This window comes from Columba livia, chromosome 2 (assembly GCF_036013475.1).
Source record: "Columba livia isolate bColLiv1 breed racing homer chromosome 2, bColLiv1.pat.W.v2, whole genome shotgun sequence".
NCBI lineage: Eukaryota > Metazoa > Chordata > Aves > Columbiformes > Columbidae > Columba > Columba livia.
In genome coordinates, this window is record NC_088603.1 from 150713038 (window position 1) to 150735955 (window position 22918).

The window sequence follows — 22918 nt, forward strand, 5'->3', positions numbered from 1 at the left end:
GTGAAAGGGTTTGTGGGCATCACAACAAAGACATTTTTAAACAAAGATTTTGAAGAAGGATTTAAAGACTTATTCCAAAATATTTACAAGGAGCTTTTCCACAGCAGGAGGACCAGGAGAGAGGAAGTGGGAATCCATTTATTTCAAAAATCAAACAGGTAGAGTGACAGGGACTGGCATCATCGGTTATCTAGTGGCAAGAACCAACCTCTTGATGCTCTGGTGGATAACAGGAAAGTGGTAGATAGACTCCGAGGATTTTGGTAGGTTGGTGGGAAGGATGTGTAGGGTGATGATGTAGCCAAAATTAACCCAGGCTGTTACACAGCATGTGTTGTCTTTGCAAAAATTGGTGACTGTAGAGGCATGTATAAGCAGCTTAATTTAAGCATACTGGGAGCAAAGGCCCTTTGAATGCTAATTTTCTGATACAGTTCTGTTTCTGAGGCTTTGCTGAAACTGCATTAATAACAAAGATGGGACCTATAAGCAAAGAGGAGGAAAAGAATTGCAGTTGAAAATATCCTTCTGTCAGATGATATACTCCCTGCGGGGAGCCTATAAAAACTATGGAAATGAGATATCCTGTGACACCTATATAACAAAAAAGGTATGTTAGCATTCCAGAGTGTCCTATGCAACCCAACAGAAAAGAACCACTTGTGCATGTATTATACTAGGAAAGCACGTAGTGTTTGTCAAGGTGAGGGAGGAGGTGCAAGCTGGTAAGTCAAGAAAGATAAGAATGGAAGTAAGACCTGGGATTTAGTAGCTACTAACTCTATTGAGAGCTGTCCCAATAGGAAGCTGGATAAGAACACATCACTAATAATGACTGAAGAATGTGACATGTGGCTCACAAGGGACACTTGTCTCGAAGGCATTCACAGTCAAATGCTAAATAAAAGGCAGTTCTGCCACAGGGCACAGACTGGGACTATCATACAGGTGAGGTGTTTTACACTCACTACAGATGTAAGGTAGGTCCTCCCTCCTTAAAAGGAAATGTGGGGGCATAATGCAGTTGCACCCTTTATTTTTTTTCTGGTTAGTGCAGCTCTGCCCCATCACTGAGTTCGCTGTTCGGTGTCAAAGGTGGAGCTGACTCTGGTGGAAGTATTGCCATCTTGATCCACATATTAATGCAGATATATTAACTTGGTGAGTCTAGGCTGTGGCAGCCAGGATATATGTTTTTCAACTAATGTCAATTCAAATAAAGCATGAGTTTGTACTTAGAAATCTTATTACTGTTTCCCAAAAGTTTAAAGGTTACATTTAGTCTTAATGAAAAATGACAACATGACTCACATCGTTGCTGTTTTGGATAGCATGAAAAAGGAATGCTGTCAGTGCTGAAGTACTTTTTGGGGACAAGAATTTAATCAGATAAATGAAAAAAATATTAAGAGGAGTAAAAGTTGAAAAAGTCTGCTTGACTTTTGCTGGAGGTATAGCCAAGGAACATGGAAAACAGCCCTCTGGCAAATCAGCTGATCTTAACAAAATGTGCTGTATGCAGTTCTCCAAAGGATAAGTCACACTTTGTATTTAAACAGGGATCAGCTTCACAGCTGGTATAAATCAACAGTGTTTTGTAGGAGCTGGTGAAGTACACTGAATTGTACTTGTTTTAAGATTTAGCCCTTTATTTCCACACAATGGAAGATGTGGGGTTTAGTGATCTCAGTCAACCAAGCAGAGCCATACAAGAGTAAACAGGTTGTTAATCTAAAAATCACCTTCGGGCCTTCTTTTGCTCCCAGTGAAATCAATGTCTAAATTCCCATCAGTTCGAGTGGGATATTAAAGATGAAAATATGTGCTAATATCCATGTTAATGTATTTTCTAAATATGTGAATTAATCAGCAGCTTGGTAAACTGGTTCAACAGCCTGATACAATCAGCCTTGCCAGAACAGATGCACCATCTGCCTCACAGTCTCTAACATGCTGTTAAAGCAACATTTTTATAAGAATAGTTATTTTTGCTGTTGCAGGCCTTAATTTGTGCTCAGGCAAAACTATCTAGAAGAAGATGCCATGTATCTCTACTGTACCAAAAGTAAGTTGCACATAAATTGTGCTTGTGGCAGAACTTTACATAGAGAAGAAAGGATTAGTATATTGATGTATTTGCTCCCCCACTGTCTTGAACCATAATTTTAAGGTGTTTTCATAAATGTCTCCTAAATACTGCAGAAGTTTTTGCTTTGTTGCATTCGTACTTCATATATTGAAAAACTATAGAGAAATATGATGATGAAGACAGACTTTTCTTTGGTTGAAGTCATTAAGCAAATCCAGTCCGACCCTCATTGCAAACCACAGGCAGCTGGGCTTTCAGAAATGCTGAAAGGGATTAAGGTGCTAAGTATCCATTAACTTTCTTCACTTTGGTATCTTGGGAAAACCTCACCTTTAATGCTCACATTTATTGCTGTCTTTAATGAGCCAGTTTTACACTATTGGTAGCAAGTAGTTTCAATACTGGTATTTCAATAAGATGCCCTTTCATTGCTTCTTTTTACCCCTTTGCACTTCACAAAGCAGCACACAAGGAGTTTTGGAAGAGAAACAAGAAGATGTTCACAGTCTTGTCTCTACCATAGTGGAAAAATGGGGAAAATATAAAGACAATTTTTTCTTCTGTTAAAACGTGCAGAGTAAAGCATTTTACCTGAGGTGAAACGTCTAACAGATGGGAAGCCCAATAAATGCAGTTCAGGCTGTAAACTTTGCACTGGCACTCAGGCAGTTTTGTTTCTTCACCTGGTGCCCATTTACTTTAATCCCATTCTGTATATATGATTCCTTTCTAAACAGGAGAAAGAAAGCAAATAGGATGGGCCCAGGTCCATTTCTAGCCTTGCCAAAATGACTCGAATGTGCCATGACTTGTGAGCAGTTAGTTGGGATATACCCCGGTACCCACAGGAGCAGGGGGTCCCCCTCTGTTCTTGCTTTCTTTCAAAGGTCAAACATTTCCAGCTGAGTTCATAGTAGAGAAAAGAAACTGCGGAAGTTACCAATAGTTTAATTATGGGGGACACCTTAGCTACACCCACCATATTGACATGCTGCTTTTGAACCATGGCAACTGTGCTTTGCCTTCAGACTGTTACCCTGGCAGAGTTTTGGGATATTTGAAACGTGCTGACAGTCATTTTCTGTTGTGCTGGCCTGGCTTAATAGGCAGTATGTGTCATAAGTACGGGTCAGCCTTCACAAATATGCCTCTCCTGGCATTTCACAATTGTCTGCGAAGGTGTTGCTCAACCCGAGCCCCAGCCCTGCAGCCATGATGTGTTGAGGTGTTTGAATCTCCTGAATCAGATGTGGGCCCTCAGGCAATCCTGAGTGCAGCAGAGCTGTGTTCAAACTAGTGCGGCTCCTCCTGCTGAATGATCATATCCTTTCTGACTGCCCTTGCAGATGTTTCCAAGAGCTGGCTGTTATTTGTGCATCAGCAAATGATCTGATATTCGCTAAGGGTTCGAATCCAGCCATTGAAGAATAATAAATGACTGTTTAGGTTGAGCTGAAATTTTGCAGCCTGATTCAGTTACAGTGGTGACTCACTTAGAGTTGGTTCTCACATGATTCACAAAGTGTATGGGTGACTCAACCCACAAATTTACTTAGCTCCCATGTTATTTTCCCTCTCAGTGAAAAAAATTGGTTCTAATAAATAATCACTGCAAACTTTGACTTACCCTGAGGTGAAAAAAATGTGTGTGTTGAAAGCCTGCATATCTGTAATAATAAATTATTTAGTGAGGTAAGGGTGAAATAATAGGACATAGGAATTGTTAAACAAGAAAGAAATGTGATGTGCATTTTTGGTTGATTTTGTTGCATAGCAGATGTAAACAGAGAAAGAATAATTATTTTTATCTGATGGAGATGCTCAGAAAAGCTGTTTTGACAGTGTCTGTACTTATTGCTGTAGCCAGCCAATTCTTGGCATTTGTTCTCTGAGATAAGTAGTCTTAGATATGTCTATGTCTGTGTTAGACATTTTAAAGTGATGTCTATTCAGAAAGTATGAGATACCCAGGTTCTGCAAACTGTGTCTTTGTGGGATGTGTTAGGCTAGTCACCTCAGCCCCTGAAGTACTTGAAGTTCACAGTATCACAGTATCACAGTATCACAGTATCACAGTATGTTTGGGATTGGAAGGGACCTCAAAGGATCATCCAGTCCAATCCCCCTGCTGGAGCAGGAACGCCCAGGTGAGGTCGCACAGGAACATGTCCAGGCGGGTTTTGAATGTCTCCAGAGAAGGAGACTCCACAACCTCCCTGGGCAGCCTGTTCCAGTGTCTGTCACCCTCACTGAGAAGAAGTTTTTTCTCAAATTTAAGTGGAACCTCCTGTGTTCCAGTTTGTACCCATTACCCCTTGTCCTATCATTGTTTGCCACCGAGAAGAGCCTGGCTCCATCCTCGTGGCACTCACGCTTTATATATTTATAAACATTAATAAGTTGTCTGAAAAATCTTGACTGAGCTCCTTTACAGTATCAAATTCACAGAGAGAAAAAGTTCTGTCCTGACAGGGGCTCTAAAATACGAAGTTTTTAAGATGCAGCTGCTATCAGCGTTCCGTAAGCATGTGCACAGGCGCATGGCTGTAGTGTAAATACAGTCTAAATTACTATGAGTTTAGAATTAGCTGGAGACATCAGCGTATCCTTTTTTGGGTTGTCCCAAAAGGATATAAATATCTAGGTAAGTGCATACCTCTGAGCTTCTCAGCACTGAGTGACTAATCACCCTCCCTTTCATAAATGAAACAACAAAGAATCTGGAAAATGAAGAAATTCTGCCATGTCAGCTGACTTGGTTATTAAAAGGGTCATTAGCAAGCAGGAAAATCTCTTTGCCTCACAAATACCAAGTGTCAAGAATATCCATAAATTAAACTTTAAAAGTCTGTTTTTGTAGGGATTAAATTACGGGGAACAAATCATGTGTGGCTTGAAAGATTAAGGTGGGAATTCTGAATTCTTTGAAAAGATAGTTCTTTTGCAGATTATGCCAGTGGTTTGAGGAAACCTCAACCTGGTTCAGGTGTGGCAAGAAATTTCTGAGAAATAAAATGGATGACTCTGGCAAACGCCCCAAAACCAGGGGACATAAACAATTACCCTGAGAAAGGGTATCTAGGAACACTGACAGGATTAAAAACATGCAGCTAATGGACTTCTGTGCTAGAGAGGGAAGAAAGAAAAGGCTAAAAAATAACCATGGAGTATCACATGCTGCAGCACTGCAATGCAAAGTCCAGTGGAGCATTTTTGTGGTATGCAGAATGCCACTCTTTTATCACAAAGTTTGCTGCCAAGCAGCCACAAGCTTTTTCAGGCCTCTTTGTAGAGAGCGAACCAAATGCACATGTTAATTTGAACTTTCCCTAGCTGAAGGAGAAGGTGAAAGGATGGCTTTGTGCTCAAAGCACAGAACCAGGGTTTATTTATTCTTGGCTCTGCCACAGCCTCCTTGTGCAACCTTAGGCCAAGTTATTCATCTCTTCATGCCACAGTCTCCCCATTTGTAAAACACGGTTGATGGTAGATATGTCACAATGGGCATTTGAGGCGAAATTCTTTAATGTGTGTAAAGTGTTCTGGGGCATAATACTGGGAAGGTCAAATTACTAAATGCTGCAATGCTGTATGCAGAGTTATTCCGATTAGGGCCTTTTTAGACACCGATCCCTTGCTCTACGTAGACTAATACAACAAGCTGGTCCAATTTTAGTCTATGGTACCTTTGACCTCACTGGTTCTGGGATTGATCTGGGACAGAATAAGTTATTTCCCATTTGGTGGTTATGGTAATTGATGAAATAAAAATTTCCCAGACTGCCACTTAGAGTATCCTGAGTTTACAGTTATCTTGGGCTGTGCAAGCTGGCCTTTCAAAAAGCCTGATTTTTGGAGGCAGAGTCTAACAGTTTATACATGGAATATACATGCTATCAGTGAAAGAATCTACAAAAGGAAGGCTCGTCCTTACGTATAATTATTGGCAGAAGTCACCGTGAGCTGGCTCATTTCGTAAGCATTGCCCATCAAATGCAGCAACCTCTCAGCCATGACCAGGTGGTGTGGTGTGTTGTCATGAGCAAATGTATCTTTAGATAGGTAAACCACAGCTACGTTTTTCTAAACAATGGGTTTTTTTAGTGTCTCTAAATGTGTTTTCCTATCAGCACTGCTGGTAGATCATGTGTGGAGTATCAGTGGTTATCATCTAACATGTCTGTTCTCCCTCTTGTTGCTGAGCTCCCATGTAAACACTCATGTGCTTCTTCACTGCTATGGAACTGTCTCAGCAGATGCTTTTGCTTTTTCTATTGCTGTAAACAAGCTGTTGTGACTGATACTTCTTTTCACCATATGTCCTGAACACTCCCAGTTCATAGTTGTATGTCATTTCCAGGATGCTTTGCAGGGTGTGTGTGCCTCCACCCCGTTTCAAAATCAATGTAACTCTCAATGGATTGACTAATGACTGCAAGGTGTTACTTAGCATGCTGCGTTTGGTTGACAGTGCTACTAAACGAACACTTGTTTGCTTAACATGTCTTTCATGGTTCCCATGTGAAGTAACTTTTACTGACATATTGAACATACCAGTGACTTCAGGTTTGCTAGTAAGCCTCTGTCTGACTACTGCTGAGACCAAAAAGTAGCATGACCTCAACTTGTTGCCCTGAATATTGAGAATTTTGCCTTGTCCCTTAGGCATATCATATGTTTGTATTGCCCTCATACATTTTGTTATGCTGATCTCATCGTCATTACATCCATCCCAAATCCGTAGAGTAAGAGTGGGTGGTGAGAACTAAAGAAAAGTGTAATGTACTTGTAAGGGTGTTGTGCTGATGCAGGGTATAAGATGTTGCAATTCTGTCCCACCATGAGCAAGTAGGACTGATGTCACATTTTCTTTAATTTATTTTCATTTATGTTGTTGGGTTAGACCATCCTCAACCCTCTTCATGGAACAGTGCATGCAACACCAAAGAGAAATCTCTTGTGCACAGCAAACATATTTCTTGTTATTATAGTGGGTGGACATGCCTTATTATTCACCTGTGACGTGTTGACCTTCCAGAAGGTCCACCTGGCATTTCAGTAATAACATAGGTGATGGTACGGTGTTGAGTGTGGTCAGGGATGGTGTCTCTACTAATCATTTTAATGAAAGCAATCATCTGGAGGTGAACAGAAACTGAATTTAAATTGTAAATGTGAAAGAAGTTAAACTACAGGAAAGAGCATTCCTTGAGCATCTCTCTCATCTGACTCTCCAGGTTTCTGCATTAGCTGGTTGTCTGAGCCTGTGTCATATATGCTGCATTGCTGGACTATCCTCACAAAGTAATGTATTGCTATTGGGAAAATAGCTGGTGTGAAAGACTTTTTTTTCGTGGTAACTGGTGGAATTGTTCCTGTTACCTTTAGCAAACAGCATGCTAGCTCGCTCTTTGTTAGATATATGGCAGCAAGCTGTGGGATTATAGTTCTGTAGCCAAGGGAGGGTTTGTATAATTGTCCTCTTGATGTTAGCACAGATGTCTACATGCACATTTTTGTAGCTCCGCAGCGGCGGGGGCAAATCTTATTTGTGTGCACATAATGCAGTTTCTCAAACATCTGTCCTTTTTGCTAAATTAACAGGATAAGATACAGTTCCTGCTCTTTTTCTCATCCCATGTGTAAAGTCCTTTAATTCTGGAAGCTGAAGTTCAGCAAAACACTGTTTGAGCGAACATTGCCCGTGCCCTTCTCTTCACCTCTTACTCTGAGGGTGTGATTGAAGATGCAATGTTGGTGAATTTCTGTATTCACATCTTCCATGACTCAAGAAAAAGATATAAAGAGCCTGATGTAACTGTATCAACGTGTAACACACTCCTTCTAGAGAGGAAAAGATTATTGACATTGACTTTGCTACAGATGGATGTCTGTAATGAATGTCCACATCATTTCATTTACTCTTTGTGTGAGTATCAGCAACTTAGAAGCACTTGGGAGTTTTTTTAGTATGTACTGTAGGGATCTTCTTTATGGTATCTGGCCATGGTGTTCTCATTTGTGCTGAGGGCAAGCCTTCGTGATGGGTTGTTATTTGGGCTATTCTTGTGAGTGTGGTCCTGTGTTTATACATTAGTTTTATGTTAAAGAGAATGTCGTTAAAAACAGCCCGGTGGAGCTGTTGCAGAAAGGAGGATGTTTGTACGACATATTATCTAAATCAGATCATTATTTTATCATGTGTTAGATTTTAAATGTGTTTTGATTGAGCAGCTGCTTTCTTTTACCTGCATACACCTGATGGGCAAGTTGCTTCTCCAGCTGAGTACTGAACAGCGTTGGGTTCGCTTGTGATAGACCGTCTTTTGCAGCAGTTTCTTGTGATACTGACACAGGCAAATCATTTGAGGGTATCTGGTTGTCCCCATTGTCCTGGGCTCAGGATGCTCTGGTTTCCTTTGCTCCTTTTATCAGGTTTTGTGGGATGAGGACTGTATGCGTTCCTTGACTTTCCGCAGCAATCTGAGCATCTGCGCTGACTTGCTCTTGGTCTTTCATAGTCCCTGTGCTCCTTTGGTACCAAGATATTCCTGAGTCTTTCCCCTTTGCAGTTGGATGTTGTGGTAGGTGATCTTTTATCTCCAGGTGCCTTAGAAAACTACATGCTATCCCCTGGCAGTGCATGTTTTTTCTCATTTTTCTTCTTGCCACAACTTGTCTCAGCTTAAAATAAATGTGCCAAACTGGCTTTACTCTTGGAAGAAATAATCATTCAATAGATTGCTTTGCTTTGATCAAAAGGAAAGTTTTCCTGGCTATGTAGCATTTTATATATCTGCAAAGTCCATTTTTGCATGAACATTTATTATTTCTTGGCTCCTCAATTAAATATATTCTGTAGGATTTCCAAGGTCTCTGTAAATGCTGGAACCTCTAAAAGGTTTAATGAAGTGGAACATTTTTTTCCCAGTTGGCTCATTTCCCGTCTTTCACAATGAATAGGACGGTGGTCTGCTGAGCGGCTGAATTTAACGTGCGATGTCCACGTTCAGGGTTTGTGCTGTTGCTGATCATCAATGCACAGCACAGACCCCACCACCTTCAACTGGTTCTTATGAAAACCTTGTCCAAGGTAGAGTTCCCTAGAATTTAATGTTGTCTTGAGAAACAGAATGGAAATTATTATTTTTATTATTATTTTTTGGGGGTTCCCAAAATGCTTTTTGCGTTCCCAGAGTACCTTAATATTGCCTGTGTGATGATTTCCCTTTTAGTTCAAGTCGTTTATTCTTCAGATCATTCCAGATGTGATTACTGTAAGTAGGGGCTTTTCAATAAACTGTGGTTTTGCCTGTATGGCAAAATGCTTCTTGTTCACACAGCACAAGTTATGTGAGCTATCTGCGCTGCTTTTGCAGGTGCTATCACACTAACCGTGCGTGTGGATTATAAGCTTCTGTAAAGCTGAATCAGAAATGGTGAGAGAGTGGAAGTTTTTAGAAAACTCTTTAAAAGGCCATTTCTGTTTTTCATGCGTTTTCTCACTTTTCAGACAGAGTTGTGTTCTTTGATTTTATTCACGTTCAGTGTTATGCTGGTTGTTGTTAACATGTTGATCTTTACCACTCGCAGATATAAATTTGACCGCAGAGGTTCGCTTTTCCATATTGCTAGTGTGAGAAACACCCTATATGCAGTAACTGAGTTAAATGACACTGAAACACTACATTTTATAGTTACTTTTGCTGAAGTAAATAATAACCTGGAGGTTATGGTTCCAGAGCAGGAAACCTAACTAGAATCAAAAGAAACTGAGATTATGCTTATGGATTTTTACTTTACGTCTTTTGTTTTGTATTGAAATACGTCATAATAAATAATGTTCTGTTTCTTGTTTCTTACAGATAAAAAGAGAAAAACCAGAAAATATACCAGATCTAAAATATTTAGTAAAAGAAAAATTTACTGCCCTGGAGAGCAACAACAGTGACTCAGATTTGCAAAACAATGAGAAATATATATATTTTAAGGATCAACTTAAAGAGATGAGAAAACAATGTAAGTCTTATTTTTAAAAATATAGATTCTTTGAGTGCTAAATGGTAAGATGTGACTAACTACCCTAAAATATAGAACTGCCAGTTATGGCTCAGACTGAGGTGAGTGTTCGTATATAAAAACTTATTTAAATTGATATCTGTATAGGAAAAAAAATCAACAGCAGAATTACCTTGGTAGTTTTGTTTAGACTCCCACAGGTGCTGCTGTGTTTGAATACAAATATTGTGAAAATCTTGCTTCACATCTTTTTTTTCGTAAGGTAGGCTTTTTCATTTGAAGACCTTTTTTTTTCTTAATTGATAGGATCTTCTAAAGGGATTAGGTAAGCTGTTTTCATTTGTCACTTAAACAAATTGCTCCTGTTTCACAACGTAGGATGTGTTGCAACTCTAAAAAGACCTTTGCTTTAATCGTAGAACTATATTGTTGGAAAATGCTTACTCTGTATGTTCTCAGGTTTACGGCTTCTATGCACGCACCATGTAGCGCCACAACTTATTAAAATCTATTTTTCTTAATTCATGTGATTCATCAAGTATTAAAATTTTAACTTATTTGTGCTTGAATTACCAGAAAAGTTGGAGAGTGAAAAATTCTTCTATTTATGCAACACAACAAAATTATATGTTTTTATTGCCCTGGACATGCAACGGCCATTAAAATATCATTGTGATTACTGTTGCTAGGAAAGTTCATGGGCTCTAACACTATTTATGCTGTTCTTCCCCAATCATGATTGTGTTTTGAAATCATATTATTCTGCTTGCTGTCCCTTGACCCCTGGACCTATTCCCTCCCTACCCTACATTTTGATTTCAACATAAACTGGTATCTCAGGAACTTCAGGAATCGTAGATTAATGATTTATACCATTGGAAAATGATATTCTGCATGCTCTCCTGTAGCTCTCCTTGAGTTTTGTTTTTTTGGAACCCTGTCCAAAACCTGCTGAAACTAGCGGAAAGAATTCTCCCGCTGGCTTCACTGGACTTTGAATTACTTCCCTGGAGAGGTTTATGAAGTGTGAGGACATGCTTCACAAGGTGAATTTTAGATCTGATATCTCAAGACTCCCTAGGATTAGAACTTGAGTGCTTAGTATATTTGTTTCCAATCTTTATGGTTTTTAAGATTTTGGATTTGAGTATTAGCACTGATCTCTGAGTTTAACAGGCTCTTGGCACTACTCTAAGAATGAAAATACCGAGTTGTAGACCACAAAAGAGTGTAATTTTCACTCCCTACCTAACCATGAAATTATTACTGCCCCACCATTATGTTCTAATTCCTAATTTCCAGGTGTTTGTAACTGAGAAGATAAAATCTTGATAACTGATTTTGGATTTACTTTCCACCTTGAAACTGCCTGAGGAAGGGGTGTATGCCCTAGTAATACGTTCAGCTTAGGCTGTGGGGCTGAGTTCTAACTGGCAGACCTGTTGATAAAGCTCAAATTAAATAAGAACAATAAGAGTTATTCTTTAAAAAGGAAAAATATATGAGGACGTCATTCTGCTGCTATGTCCCGAAATCCAGATTTGTGTTATTAGCCACTTCGACTTCCATTTTGGATGTGCATAGAGGTCAGTCTGTGCGCAGAATGAAATGCATGATGACGTTGGATGGACTGCTGTGTTCAGTACATGGACTGTTGATCAGCTGGGTCATCCTGGGTTTTGTAGAATTCATGATGTTTTTGATGAGGTAAAACCATCACATTTGCTCCTGTTGCAGCATTTAATGCAATTTAAAAGGTTGAGTGCAAAATCGTTAGTTTTCACAAGCAGTCTCGCATGCAATATAATGGTTGTGTATTCAAATACACCGCCCGGTGCAGCCCATTTGAAATGGCAAACTCGGTGCCACGTCAGGTCTGCAGATAGGAAAGTGGTGGAAAATTCAAAGTTAAACCTTTCAAAGCAAGCACAATTCTGCTGCCTTAAACTTGCATCAGTGTTGTCTCTTCTGCCCAAATAATCTGTTGATCCATCACAGTCCTACTTTACTTTCCTCTTCAAAAGGCTCTTTTACCAGGAAGGCTCCCAGAAATTCTTGAGTAATAATGGGTGACTGACCATCAGTGTAATCTGTTTATATTCACATATGTAAATTTGCTTCTGTATGATACAGTGACCTGGAAGCAGTCAGACTGTCCAATTTCTCTATCGTAGTTATATGATCTCCTTGCCATTACCCTTATCCTCCCTCTCTCCTTTTTGTGTGTTTTTCTCACTCAGACGTAGCCTTTAACAAGACCCACAGAACTGAGTGTCACACATTTGTTCACAAGCTTAAAAATGTCAGATAGCCACATTCTTATAGGATCAGGGCCTCTGGTCTTAACACCTTTGTGAGAGGCTAAGCTGACATGTGTGCTCCATCTGGTACAAGATGTCTCTTCTCATTGTTGGGCTCTACATCGTAAATTACTATGCTGCATAATTGATGTATAATTGAGCACTCTTAAAATGATCTAAAATAACACATATGCCATGTACTGTTATTGTAAAGAAAGAGTGGGCTCCAGGTCACTATACCAGTTGAGCCGAAGATTGATAAAATCTGTAAAAGACATCTGCTAGCTTTGATAAAGTGGTGATTTACCTGATAGCACACCACGTGTACATGTTATTTTCTTTTTCTTTTGTGCAGAACGTTAATGTCTCTTTACTAAATATTCAGCAGCCATACTTAAGTCATTTGTGTATTCTTTAGCTTTTCCTGTATGAGTTGTGATTTCAAAAGTGTGAGTCCTACAATACAGGTCCCATAATACAGCATATTCTAATATGTCTGCAAATTTTGAGACACACTTTAAAACTACTTGATGTACTTATATTTATTGATAACTTCATCAACAGCTACCTGGTTAATATTTTGTTTTCAACTAGTAGTCTTGCCAGCTTTCGACACAACTTAGTGCAAAAGTCGTGGCCTGTTTCAAGCAGACATATACATTCTGGTCCAAATTTTAGCTCTTTCCTGAGATTTGGTTTTATTGCTAAGTTAGATAAAATAGAATCACTCCAGCCAAGTTTTCTTGGAGGGGCTTTCCTGGAGTTTTCTTTTTCCCCAGCCTTTTTTATCTCAGAGGAGCGGACGGGGTAGACGCTGAAATGATCTGCCTTCCATGATGAGTTACCATTAATCATTACTTATCTCTTATGCAGGGTTTGACATTTGTACTCTAGAACAGCTGAACAAGGAAACATAATATTCTCATGTTGTCTTGCTACTTAGAAATTAAGTAGGATTTAAAGGAGAAAAATGTTTTCAACACAGTTTTTAGGTATGGTGCAGAACGAGTTCTTTTAGCAGAAAATTAAGAAAGCTAATACATCTTCTCTCTTGATATTTGCTGCCACAGTGATGAAAAGGACCCGCATGGTCGTTCTCTGCCGCCTGACAAGTGACATGCAGCGTGGTAGTCAGCTCTAATATTCAGGGAGGAGAACGGTGCTGTATCACCTTCAGATTGTCCTCTTCTCCAGGCAGTTCTCGGCTTTGGACGTTAGCAGCAGCTGAGGTGCAGAAATTAAATTGGGAAAGTGCATCTGTGTGGCAGTGAGGATGATATCATACCTCAGAGCAGTTTCTGTTCTGCTCATCTTTCAGTCAGTTTGCAGGCATTTTCCCTCAATTTGTGAGCCTTTATTATGCAACTACTTTAGCTGGAATTTGTGCAAAATGATACAAAATCTCCACCTCTGATGATACGTGTCAAAACACTGTCAGACAGGTTTTATGTGAACAGCAAGTGATTTTTCTGAAGTCTGTTTTCAGAACTATCTTACATTGCTAAATTCCCACTTCTTACTTTTAGTGGAAAACATTTTCATTTTTCTACCTAAACCTGCTTAGAATGTAAACAGTAGAAAAAATCTGTTGATTTTTTTAAAAATTATTTTCTAAACCATATCTTATACCCCAAAACAGCTACCATTATCTTTTCCGAATAATTGGGCACTTGGAGGGATATTCACTCAATCTGGTAATACCAGGGATTTCTAAATGGTTGCATGTGTGGTTTGTAAGGAAATGCATGACTGATGCTCTCCTTACACAGAAGGGTCCTGGATCTGCAAAGTGCTTTGTGATCCCCTTTCGATTCAAAGTGAAATGCTTAAGCAAGTTGCTGAAATTAAGTTGTGTGAGTAGATCCTTTGAAATGAGGGAGATTGCTGGCAGGTTTCACTTCCCTATGGGAGTGGAAGCACAGTACAGAACCTTGCAGGGCTGAGCCCATAGGAGCTAAGACACGATTACTGCAGGAATTGTAGCTTTGCATTTTGTATCCTCTGTAAATTTAACATCCCACCTTCTGTTTAAAGTTGTATTACCAAGTCTTTTTATTTCATGCCAGTATATATATCTCTCAAAGGCATCATCTGGCACAGGGTATGAGAATTTTGCCTTCACGAAATGAAAGTAAGATCTGTCTTCAGTCTCTATGTATCAGTTTAAATTTCTGATACTGTATGAAAAGAGGTAATCTGAAGGTATAATCTCTGCTCCTGTGACCTGAGCTGCCACTGCTGTATTTGCTGAAGGTTATTTAGTTTCACATTTGGCTCACAAAGGATGACAGGCTCGATAACCCTTTTATAGCAGCTGATAACATGCACTTTGAAATCCTTGATATCTCTGGTCTATAGGAACACCCAGCAAACGCACGCTTCAGGACTCATTTTGTAGAAAGTGTTAAGATTTGAGTGAATGGCAATATTGACAGTTGTGCCAAACAATTTGAGGAGTGAATTTGGCAAATGCAGGAAATCTAATATTTTTTTGATAGGGAACAAACCATTTTGAGATGCTATAGTAGCTTAGGAAACTTCTTGTCATAGGAAACCAGTCACTGTAATGTAGTTTGGAAAGCAGCAACACTGCAGCTGTAAAGCTCTTCCTTGCCGTCTCCACTGAAGAAAAATGTCTCAGAGGTTTTGAAAGGAGAAGGCATGTATCATGATTTAACATTTGGTAGGACAGACTTTTAGTTATTATCAATGAGCAAATATTTTGAAAGGATTTTAAGATTTTAAATTTAGTATTTAATGTTCAAGTAGATGCCTTGCAACATTATACCCGCTTGATACATGTATTTTAAGCCATACATATGCTGACAAATAATGATGAAAAAAATATTGTTTTAGATGCAGTTTGGGGTAGAAAAAATGACTCTGTGAAAGGAATTATCTTTAAATCCATAAAACAGCCTATCTGGAAATCCCAGGTCAGATGAAAGTCTTTGATTTGCTTTTAGCAGGATAAGAAAGCAAGCTGCAACAAGACACTGTGTAGTATAATGCTTGACAAGTTTCATCCAATTAATCCTCACAACATCACACTGAGGTAGGCAAGTTATTATTAATTTTATTCTTCATGATACAGGGCTGAAGCTTGAGTAAGTAGTTGAAGTTACTGGTGTGGAGTCACATAACTGATTTGCAGATCTGGGTTTCTCTCCACGTGTACCTGACTTCCTAGTTGGTCTCTTTTCATCCTTGTACTTTGCTGTGTTGGCAGAGGATCAGCTGAAAAATAACAATAGTGTGTTTTTCTTTGTATTTGTAATATAAAAATAATAATTTAAAATCACTTTACTGACTAACTGTGGGAAAACAACTTCAGCACAAAAGTTGAAAATTCTAACTGAAAGTGGGATTGGTGTTATGACAGTTCAGTGGTGTGTGTGGGATCTGCACTTTTCATTTATGTAAAGTTCCATATAGACAGCCCTTTCACTAGTGATGAATTGACAGATAATTCAGCACTCAGGAAGGTCCCTTGGAGTTTAGGAGACCTCAGTTTAGTTCTTCGCTTTGTTACAGTCTTATGGTATTGCATCGAGTTATTTAGGTTCTGAACACATCACCAGGAGTTAGGTGCCTCCAGTCTTTGTGGATCTGAACCTTATACCTATGTCTGAAATTCAGCCATGTATATGTTGTATTTGTAGACCGTGCAAGGAGAAACTAATGGACATGGACTGGTTCATGTCCATTCTGCTCTGGGCTGGTACCCCGTGGAGCAAAGTAGCCATGTCCACTCTGCGCTGCAAAATACTCAATTTCACTGCCTCTCTTGTGGCGCTGAAAACATCATTTTTATTTTTTGTGGGTTTTTTTCAGTTCAAAGAGCTGGAAATTATAACATAACTGTGTTTTAGTCTGCCAGAGTAATGTTTTCATGGCATGATGCTGTGGGAGCAAATTGCAGTCCCCGAGGAACGGCATGAATATGTTTAGAGGCATTTGTGTGAATGAGATCTGACCTCTGGGTAAGGTTAAAGGGCTCCTCTCAGGGAAAAACTAGGCATGGTTTTGTACTTTTGGAACTGTCCTGTCTGAATATTTTCTGGAAGGAACTAGTTGGCTTGCTCAGGAGCGAGCCAGCCTACTTGTAGTTTTGTAGGATTAGGAGATCAGGGCCTGGGAAAGAAATGAGTTAAAGCCACAATGATTATGTCTGACAGGCAAACACTCTATATCACGGATAATGGGAAAAGAAACAAGCTAGAGAAACAGACTAGATGAACAGGATGCTCAAATCCTATAGCAGTTGGAGCTATACAGTACCTGAGGTGAATATCCAAATTGCAAAATTACTATCGCAGCTAGTGTCTTCGCTAGTTTGTGAGCAAGGACCAACTCTGGAATGAATGAAACTGTCAGAACTTTTATTTTGCAATCTTGAACATTTTTTCCAGGTCAAAAATTAGCTGTGTTGATAGGATAGCAGGCAGAATCTTGCATTACCAATAATTCTATTAGTGGTTTAATTAAAAGCATCAATTGCCAGTGGATCTGGTGAAGGTTTCTTTGATGCAATGGTTGCCTTTCTAATGTGATTGTTCAAAATAAGTTTCTTGCTTTGGCATTTAGAGCTCTGACTTGGAATTAATAGTTAAAATAAAGAGGAATCAACCCACTCGTTCAAACAGCCCTTCTCCCTCATGAGTAACCTGGAGTACAGGAGACCTGGATTTCAGTCTTAGCAATTTAAAATCAGAACTTGGCTGACTCTGGGCTGACTAGGCCATTGTCCTGTAGCTCTGGAATCAGCCTCCCTCTCTCTTTTCAGCGTGTATTTAACTATATAAAAAATTGGAAACGACTGCAGAAGGAAATACTGAGAGACACTGATGCTTTAGCCCTGTGGTGAAGGTGCTCAGCTGAGGGACGTGTCTATATCAGAAAGGACATCAGATGTAGGTCTCTCCTGTTATAAATATCTGCCCTTCTGATCAGTGAATACTTGAGGGTAAACTCTTTTAGCCTCTTTTAGCCACTCTTCTGATCTATATGTGTATTTTTAAAAGATCTACTTTTTTTTTTTCCATTGCAAAAGTCTTTGCAAGATGTAACTCTTGCTTTTATATCAGCCTGGCTTTCAGATCAGCACTGCAGATATAAAATCTAGAAAGGAAACTGAGTGTTGCATAGAAGTAATTTTTTATTATTATTATACACGTAGGAATAATGCTTTGGGTGATTTATTGTAACTGTCATAGGATAATTCTCTCTTAAATAAGTGCGCTGATGGCTACCAGCATGGCACTTTTACTGTTCGGAAGAACATATAGGTCAGAAGGGGAACTTCTGGATGGTGATTCCGTTCCCTTGATGTTGCAGTCAGTCCCATTATCTAAGAAAATGCCATCTTAAAATACATTAATTTTTTCCCCTTTACTTCTGTTGGAAGAGTGATGAAAAACCTGAGAACCTTGCTCAGATGGTGAGAAATTTTCAGGCAAAGCAGGTCTGTGACCAAGTTTTTCCTCATTTGTTCTTGTGCCAGCACTGCACCCTATCTCATATATATGTTCTCCCTCAATGGTGTTTAGTTCAAGTCAGTTCCTGTATTTCTTGATTCTATGGTAATCCATTTGTGCAACACGGAAACTTAGAAAATCTTGTGTCTTGTGACCATATTTGAACTAATCGGAAATGTTTTATACATTCAGATGAGTGAGAAGCATAGAGGCTAAAGCTTGCCTGCATCTAAAACTCTGAAAACTTCAATAGATGAATTATACTCTATGGAAAATTTGCTGTCTGGTAAGAAAGCATGACCAGTTTTACTAAGAATTTTCATTAACTTATTTCATGGTATACTAATGCTATTTTTCTTTTGAAAAACTGAGTGGTGAAAATGCAAGGACTGCCTCTGCCAGCTCAATACAATTTAAGTTGCCATTATGTTTTTTGCATACTATTCAGACAAATTTAAAAGCTCTTGTGCCACGAGCTTACAGCTTAAACTTCATGTGCAATCATAGGAAAACAGATGAAGAACAGTCCAAGGAGAAGAAAGCAAACAAAGAGGAAAGGGAGGGCATCTCAGTCTTAAAGTTTTTCAGTTGAGATGTTCTCATTTTGAAGTTAGCATAGTGAGGAGGAAGGAGGAAAATAAAGCTCAATTGATCTTTAAACTTAGGAAAGTTTGTTTTATTTGCTCATTTTTTGTGTTACTCAAGCATTTATCTTACACATGGAGGGACAGTAGGGTTTTTTCTACCCTTCCTATATGTTCACTTTAGTCATTTATATGTGGGACTTTGTGCCACTAGTATGCATAGGGATCAAAGGAAATACTGCTCCAAGTAGAACTCTTCTCCACGTAATGCATTTGGATTGAGTGCCAGCACAAAAAGCATTTGAGGAAGAACAGGAAAGTAGATCTGAGATAATGCTGACTAAATAATAATCCATCAGTGCCTATCACACTGCATGGTAACTTCAGAGTACTCCAGTTCAGAGCAAGGAAAACACCTGGTGTTTTTATGGTTCCTGAAACTATTTGCCATGTAGCTCTTTGGTGTGTCTTTCAGAAGAGCTGCAGGTTGAGCTAGATCTTGGTTAGGTAAGCGTCACTGTGGCTTCTGAAATCAGTGGAATTTCCCTGATTTACACTTGCAACACGCAGTAACATGCAAGCTAGTAATGTACAGCAAGATTAATAAACTTCCTCTAATTCCTTTTATCAGAAATTAATGTACATTGGCTGCTTATCATAGGTTTTTGTGTCCATATTGTTTCATTCTCTCTCACCAATAACCTCACAATAAAGCATGATTTCTTTCCAACTGGAATTTTGTGACATTAAATGTACAGGAAATCTTCTTCACACTACTGCAAACCTGTTAAATAAGTTGAGCTGAAATGGAGGAAGAAAGCTAGAGAAGTGCTAAAGGACTGCAAAATCCATCTTGGAGGTTTGTGGAGCTCAGACTGGATGCCAGAGTCCAGAGTTCAGCGCCTTGGCTCTCACAAGGAGGATTAGGGCACATCTGAATGAACAGCTTTGTTCAGTGATGAATCTGTTTTGTCAGCACAGTGTGTTTTACATCTGTACGTCAATCACAGCATTGCATAAGGTGACTAAAAACATACCAACTATAAAGCAACGCAAGGAGCGTGAATCAGGGCTTTTCCTATGACACTGAGCACAGATGCTTATATGATGTAGCTGGAGAGGAAACAGGCCATGGCTCTGATCTGTGGATGTGGGAATTTCAGGTGCTCAAAGCATTACTGATGTTATCGGAGAGGTGAAGTGGTGATTGTGTGTACCGTCTCTTAGGGGTAACCTAAGATATGTTGCTTTCAGTCGCCATTAGCACAAAGTCAAAGAAGTCAAACACCTTTGATGGCATTCACACTTACTCTAAAACAGGCTTAGAGCATTCAGATGTTCTGTCACAACTGAGGAGTGGTTTAAGTTGTCATTTTTACGCTGTTGCTCGCTCTCATTTGAGACACAGCATCTGACCTTACAAGTGTGGATTGGTTTATTGTATCTTATCATCTCAAATGTGGCTGTAGATTTGTTGTGTTACCAACTTGATCTCAGGATTAAAGGCAAGTCATTTAACAGGTGTTCAAGCAGGCACCAAAAATACCTCATGAGGGAGAGAAGCAATTATGGGAGTGATGGTGAGAGTGCTTATGTTTTATATCATAACATTGTGTCTAGAGCAGTTGTCCAGGAAGTGATGCTAATCAATTCACAAGTAAGTGTGTAAGAAAAATCCCTTATGGGGAAGATGTCACTTTTGGATCCTCTCTGGATTTTCCAAATGCCCCGATCAGATTACTGGAGGCTGGACAAGAATAACAGGAAAACATCGCTGTAGGCTTCCCCGGCCTCGTGCCCTCTGTAGGGATTTGCTGTTATTCATCATCAGAAAGGCTGCAGGATGGGATGTACCTCAGGTCTGACATCATCCTGTTGCTCACGGGCTTGGAGCAGCCCTGGGCTGAGGCTGGGCTGCAGATGGCACTCGTGCAGAACCTGCACCCTGTGCCGCTGGCCATGGATGGGGCTGGGAAGGATGCAAAGAGGGTGCATGACTGTACCCCAGTAGGTAACTCAGCAAGGAATGGGAAACTGGGTTCTCTGCATCTCCATCACCACCTTCTCTTCTTCCACTTGGACGGAGCTGTGCTTGCTTTCAAGAGCCAAAGAGGTCACAGGAAAAGCAACATATTCCTTGTTACTCAGGCTGGGGCAGCTCTGGGCAAGTCAGAATTTCAGATCCCTGGAGAACTTGGAAGGGGCTTACCAGAGTTAGATGCCTTCAGGGTTAGGAGACCACGGAGCAGGATTTTTCATAATTTTGGACGTTAGTGTCTGTAGTTTGCTTCAGTTCTTTGGATCTGGCCCAGACTTAAGTATTCTTGCTCACTCCCTATGTGAAAGTTTATGGGTCAATCCAAGACTTAATGAAATAAAAAGAAGTCTTTCCATGAAGGCTGTTCATCAGGATCTATCTATAAACTTCCAGTATAAACCAAGTGGCTAGTTTATAATCAGGTAGGAAAATGGGGGAAAAAAAATCCCTGCTTATTGCAGCATGGAAGAAGATCTCATGCAGAAGAGCTAAAGAGATTTTTGAGGAGAAAAAATGTGAAAGCTTTCTTACTGCTTTATCAGCCTCTACAGTAAAAATAGTAATTACTGCAATTTAGGACTAATGAATAAATTGCTGTATTATAATATGAACAAAAAAGTTTTAAAAGCAATCATATGTAATCATTCGGCAGCTCTGTCTGTGGGCAAAATAAGCCATTCACCTAACCTTTGCTGCTCTATCCATTGGTTTTTTTTTGCCCTGTCCCTCAGATTAATTTCTCCCTTCCTGTTCTCCAGCAGTTTTGCAGTGCCATGTCAGATGTCTACATGTAATAGTTCCTCAATTTCACAAATACCTGCTCACCCAAGAAAACACGGCTGTGCAGGTAGTTCCACTGAAATTGTGCCTGCATATGGGTTAGTCACATTGCAGCTATGTCACGGACAGATGTTTTCTAGCTCTGTCGTACTCTCTTTACCTCTTCTCTCGTTTTACCCAACTGCTCCTCAGCCTGAATCATCATCCTTCCTCATTTTTCTGCAGCTGCTTTCCCTTTTCACATGACGCCACAACCTCCTGCACTTCTCTTTGGCTTTCCTCCCTGCCAGCTCCTCCTCAGACGTATCACAGAACACATTACCCATGATCGATGTACTTAGTTTCACTAGCGAGGCCTTCATGTCAGTCTTGTTTTGCCCTGAAAAAGATATTGTCCTGATAAACCCTTTGGTTGACTTACACTCGCTTTGCCTGCGCAGTCGCTGATAGGCCAGAGTGCTGCCAGCTCCGCTGTGTGCACAGCACAAGCCATCATGTAGAGGAAAGTAGTGGCTACTGACCACTAACAGTATGGTTGGTGGTGTGCTGGCTATGGCTTTACATTTTAGTTAGAGTTGGAAAATCTAGTAGCTGAGTGAGTCACGAAACCCAGCGTAGCAAAATTCGGTTGTAAATGAAAGAGGAACATTTCCATATTCTTTATTTGGCTTAATTCCTGTGCCTAATGGCTGTGTATATACCATAAACATTGAGAAGGAGCAACCATGGAAACACTTGTTTTCTTGCATTGCTAAATTTACTCTGGGTTGAATATTAACACAGCGCCTGGCATTACTTTAAAAGCAAAAATAGCTAAAGCGTGACTCACTATGAGTCATTTAGTGCTAGTCCTGCTATACTGCCTAGAGCTTGACATTGAACAAGTTGGCAGCCTGCATTGCTACATTTTTTTCTAGGAACTTTGAACACATTTCATTCTTGTGAATTCTCTTGTGCAACAATATTAAACACAGCAATGTGTTTATTTTGCTTCCAACATCGAATGAATCAGAAAATGGTGAAACAAAGAGTATTTTTCTTGGAGATTCTGGAAGAGCTGTATTCTGAGAATTATTTTTTAGCTGCAGTAACAAAATGATTGCATGGATGTTAAAAGTTAATCACATTTTATCCAGATTATGTAAGATATATTTTAAACATTTTAAAATTTCTTTATTTAAAATTTATTTTCATTTTCAGCAAAGGCATGTGTGGAATCAGAAAGCTAAGCTCTGCAGATCGAGAACGTGTTCTCTTTGGCTGGCAGAGGTTTTATGATGGGAAGGCAGTCAGCTCTCAAGGGGCAGACAGAACCAGGCAACTGGGTTCCTATTGGCCTCTGTATTTAAAAGGCACACCCTAAATATGGTGCTCGGCATCTGCCAGCGAGCAGCTTGCTGGCTGACGGCGGGAATGCCTGGGCCAGATCAGCTGATCGCAGTCAGATGGGAAGGGGTAAGGAGAGAGACCTGAAACCAAAAGCAACTTGCTGAGGGAGCCATGTGATGCTGTCCTGAAATACACCGGCAGGGCCAAATATCACTTTTCAGTACGCTAAAACTTTGGTTCCAGCTAAATGTCATTTCTAGCTAAAAGCCACTTCTTGGAACAATAGATAATGAAACTCTTTA

General features: G+C 39.7%; 1 protein-coding gene across 2 annotated transcripts in view; it reads left to right on the forward strand.

Moving 5' to 3' along the window:
• NSMCE2 (NSE2 (MMS21) homolog, SMC5-SMC6 complex SUMO ligase) overlaps positions 1 to 22918 on the forward strand; it is a 134072-nt gene that overhangs the window by 52200 nt on the left and 58954 nt on the right. For both annotated transcript variants that reach the window (XM_065054385.1, XM_065054386.1), the window contains one exon: positions 9955 to 10108. In XM_065054385.1, coding sequence (XP_064910457.1) covers positions 9955 to 10108 — 154 coding nt within the window. The remainder of the gene's footprint in view (positions 1 to 9954; positions 10109 to 22918) is intronic.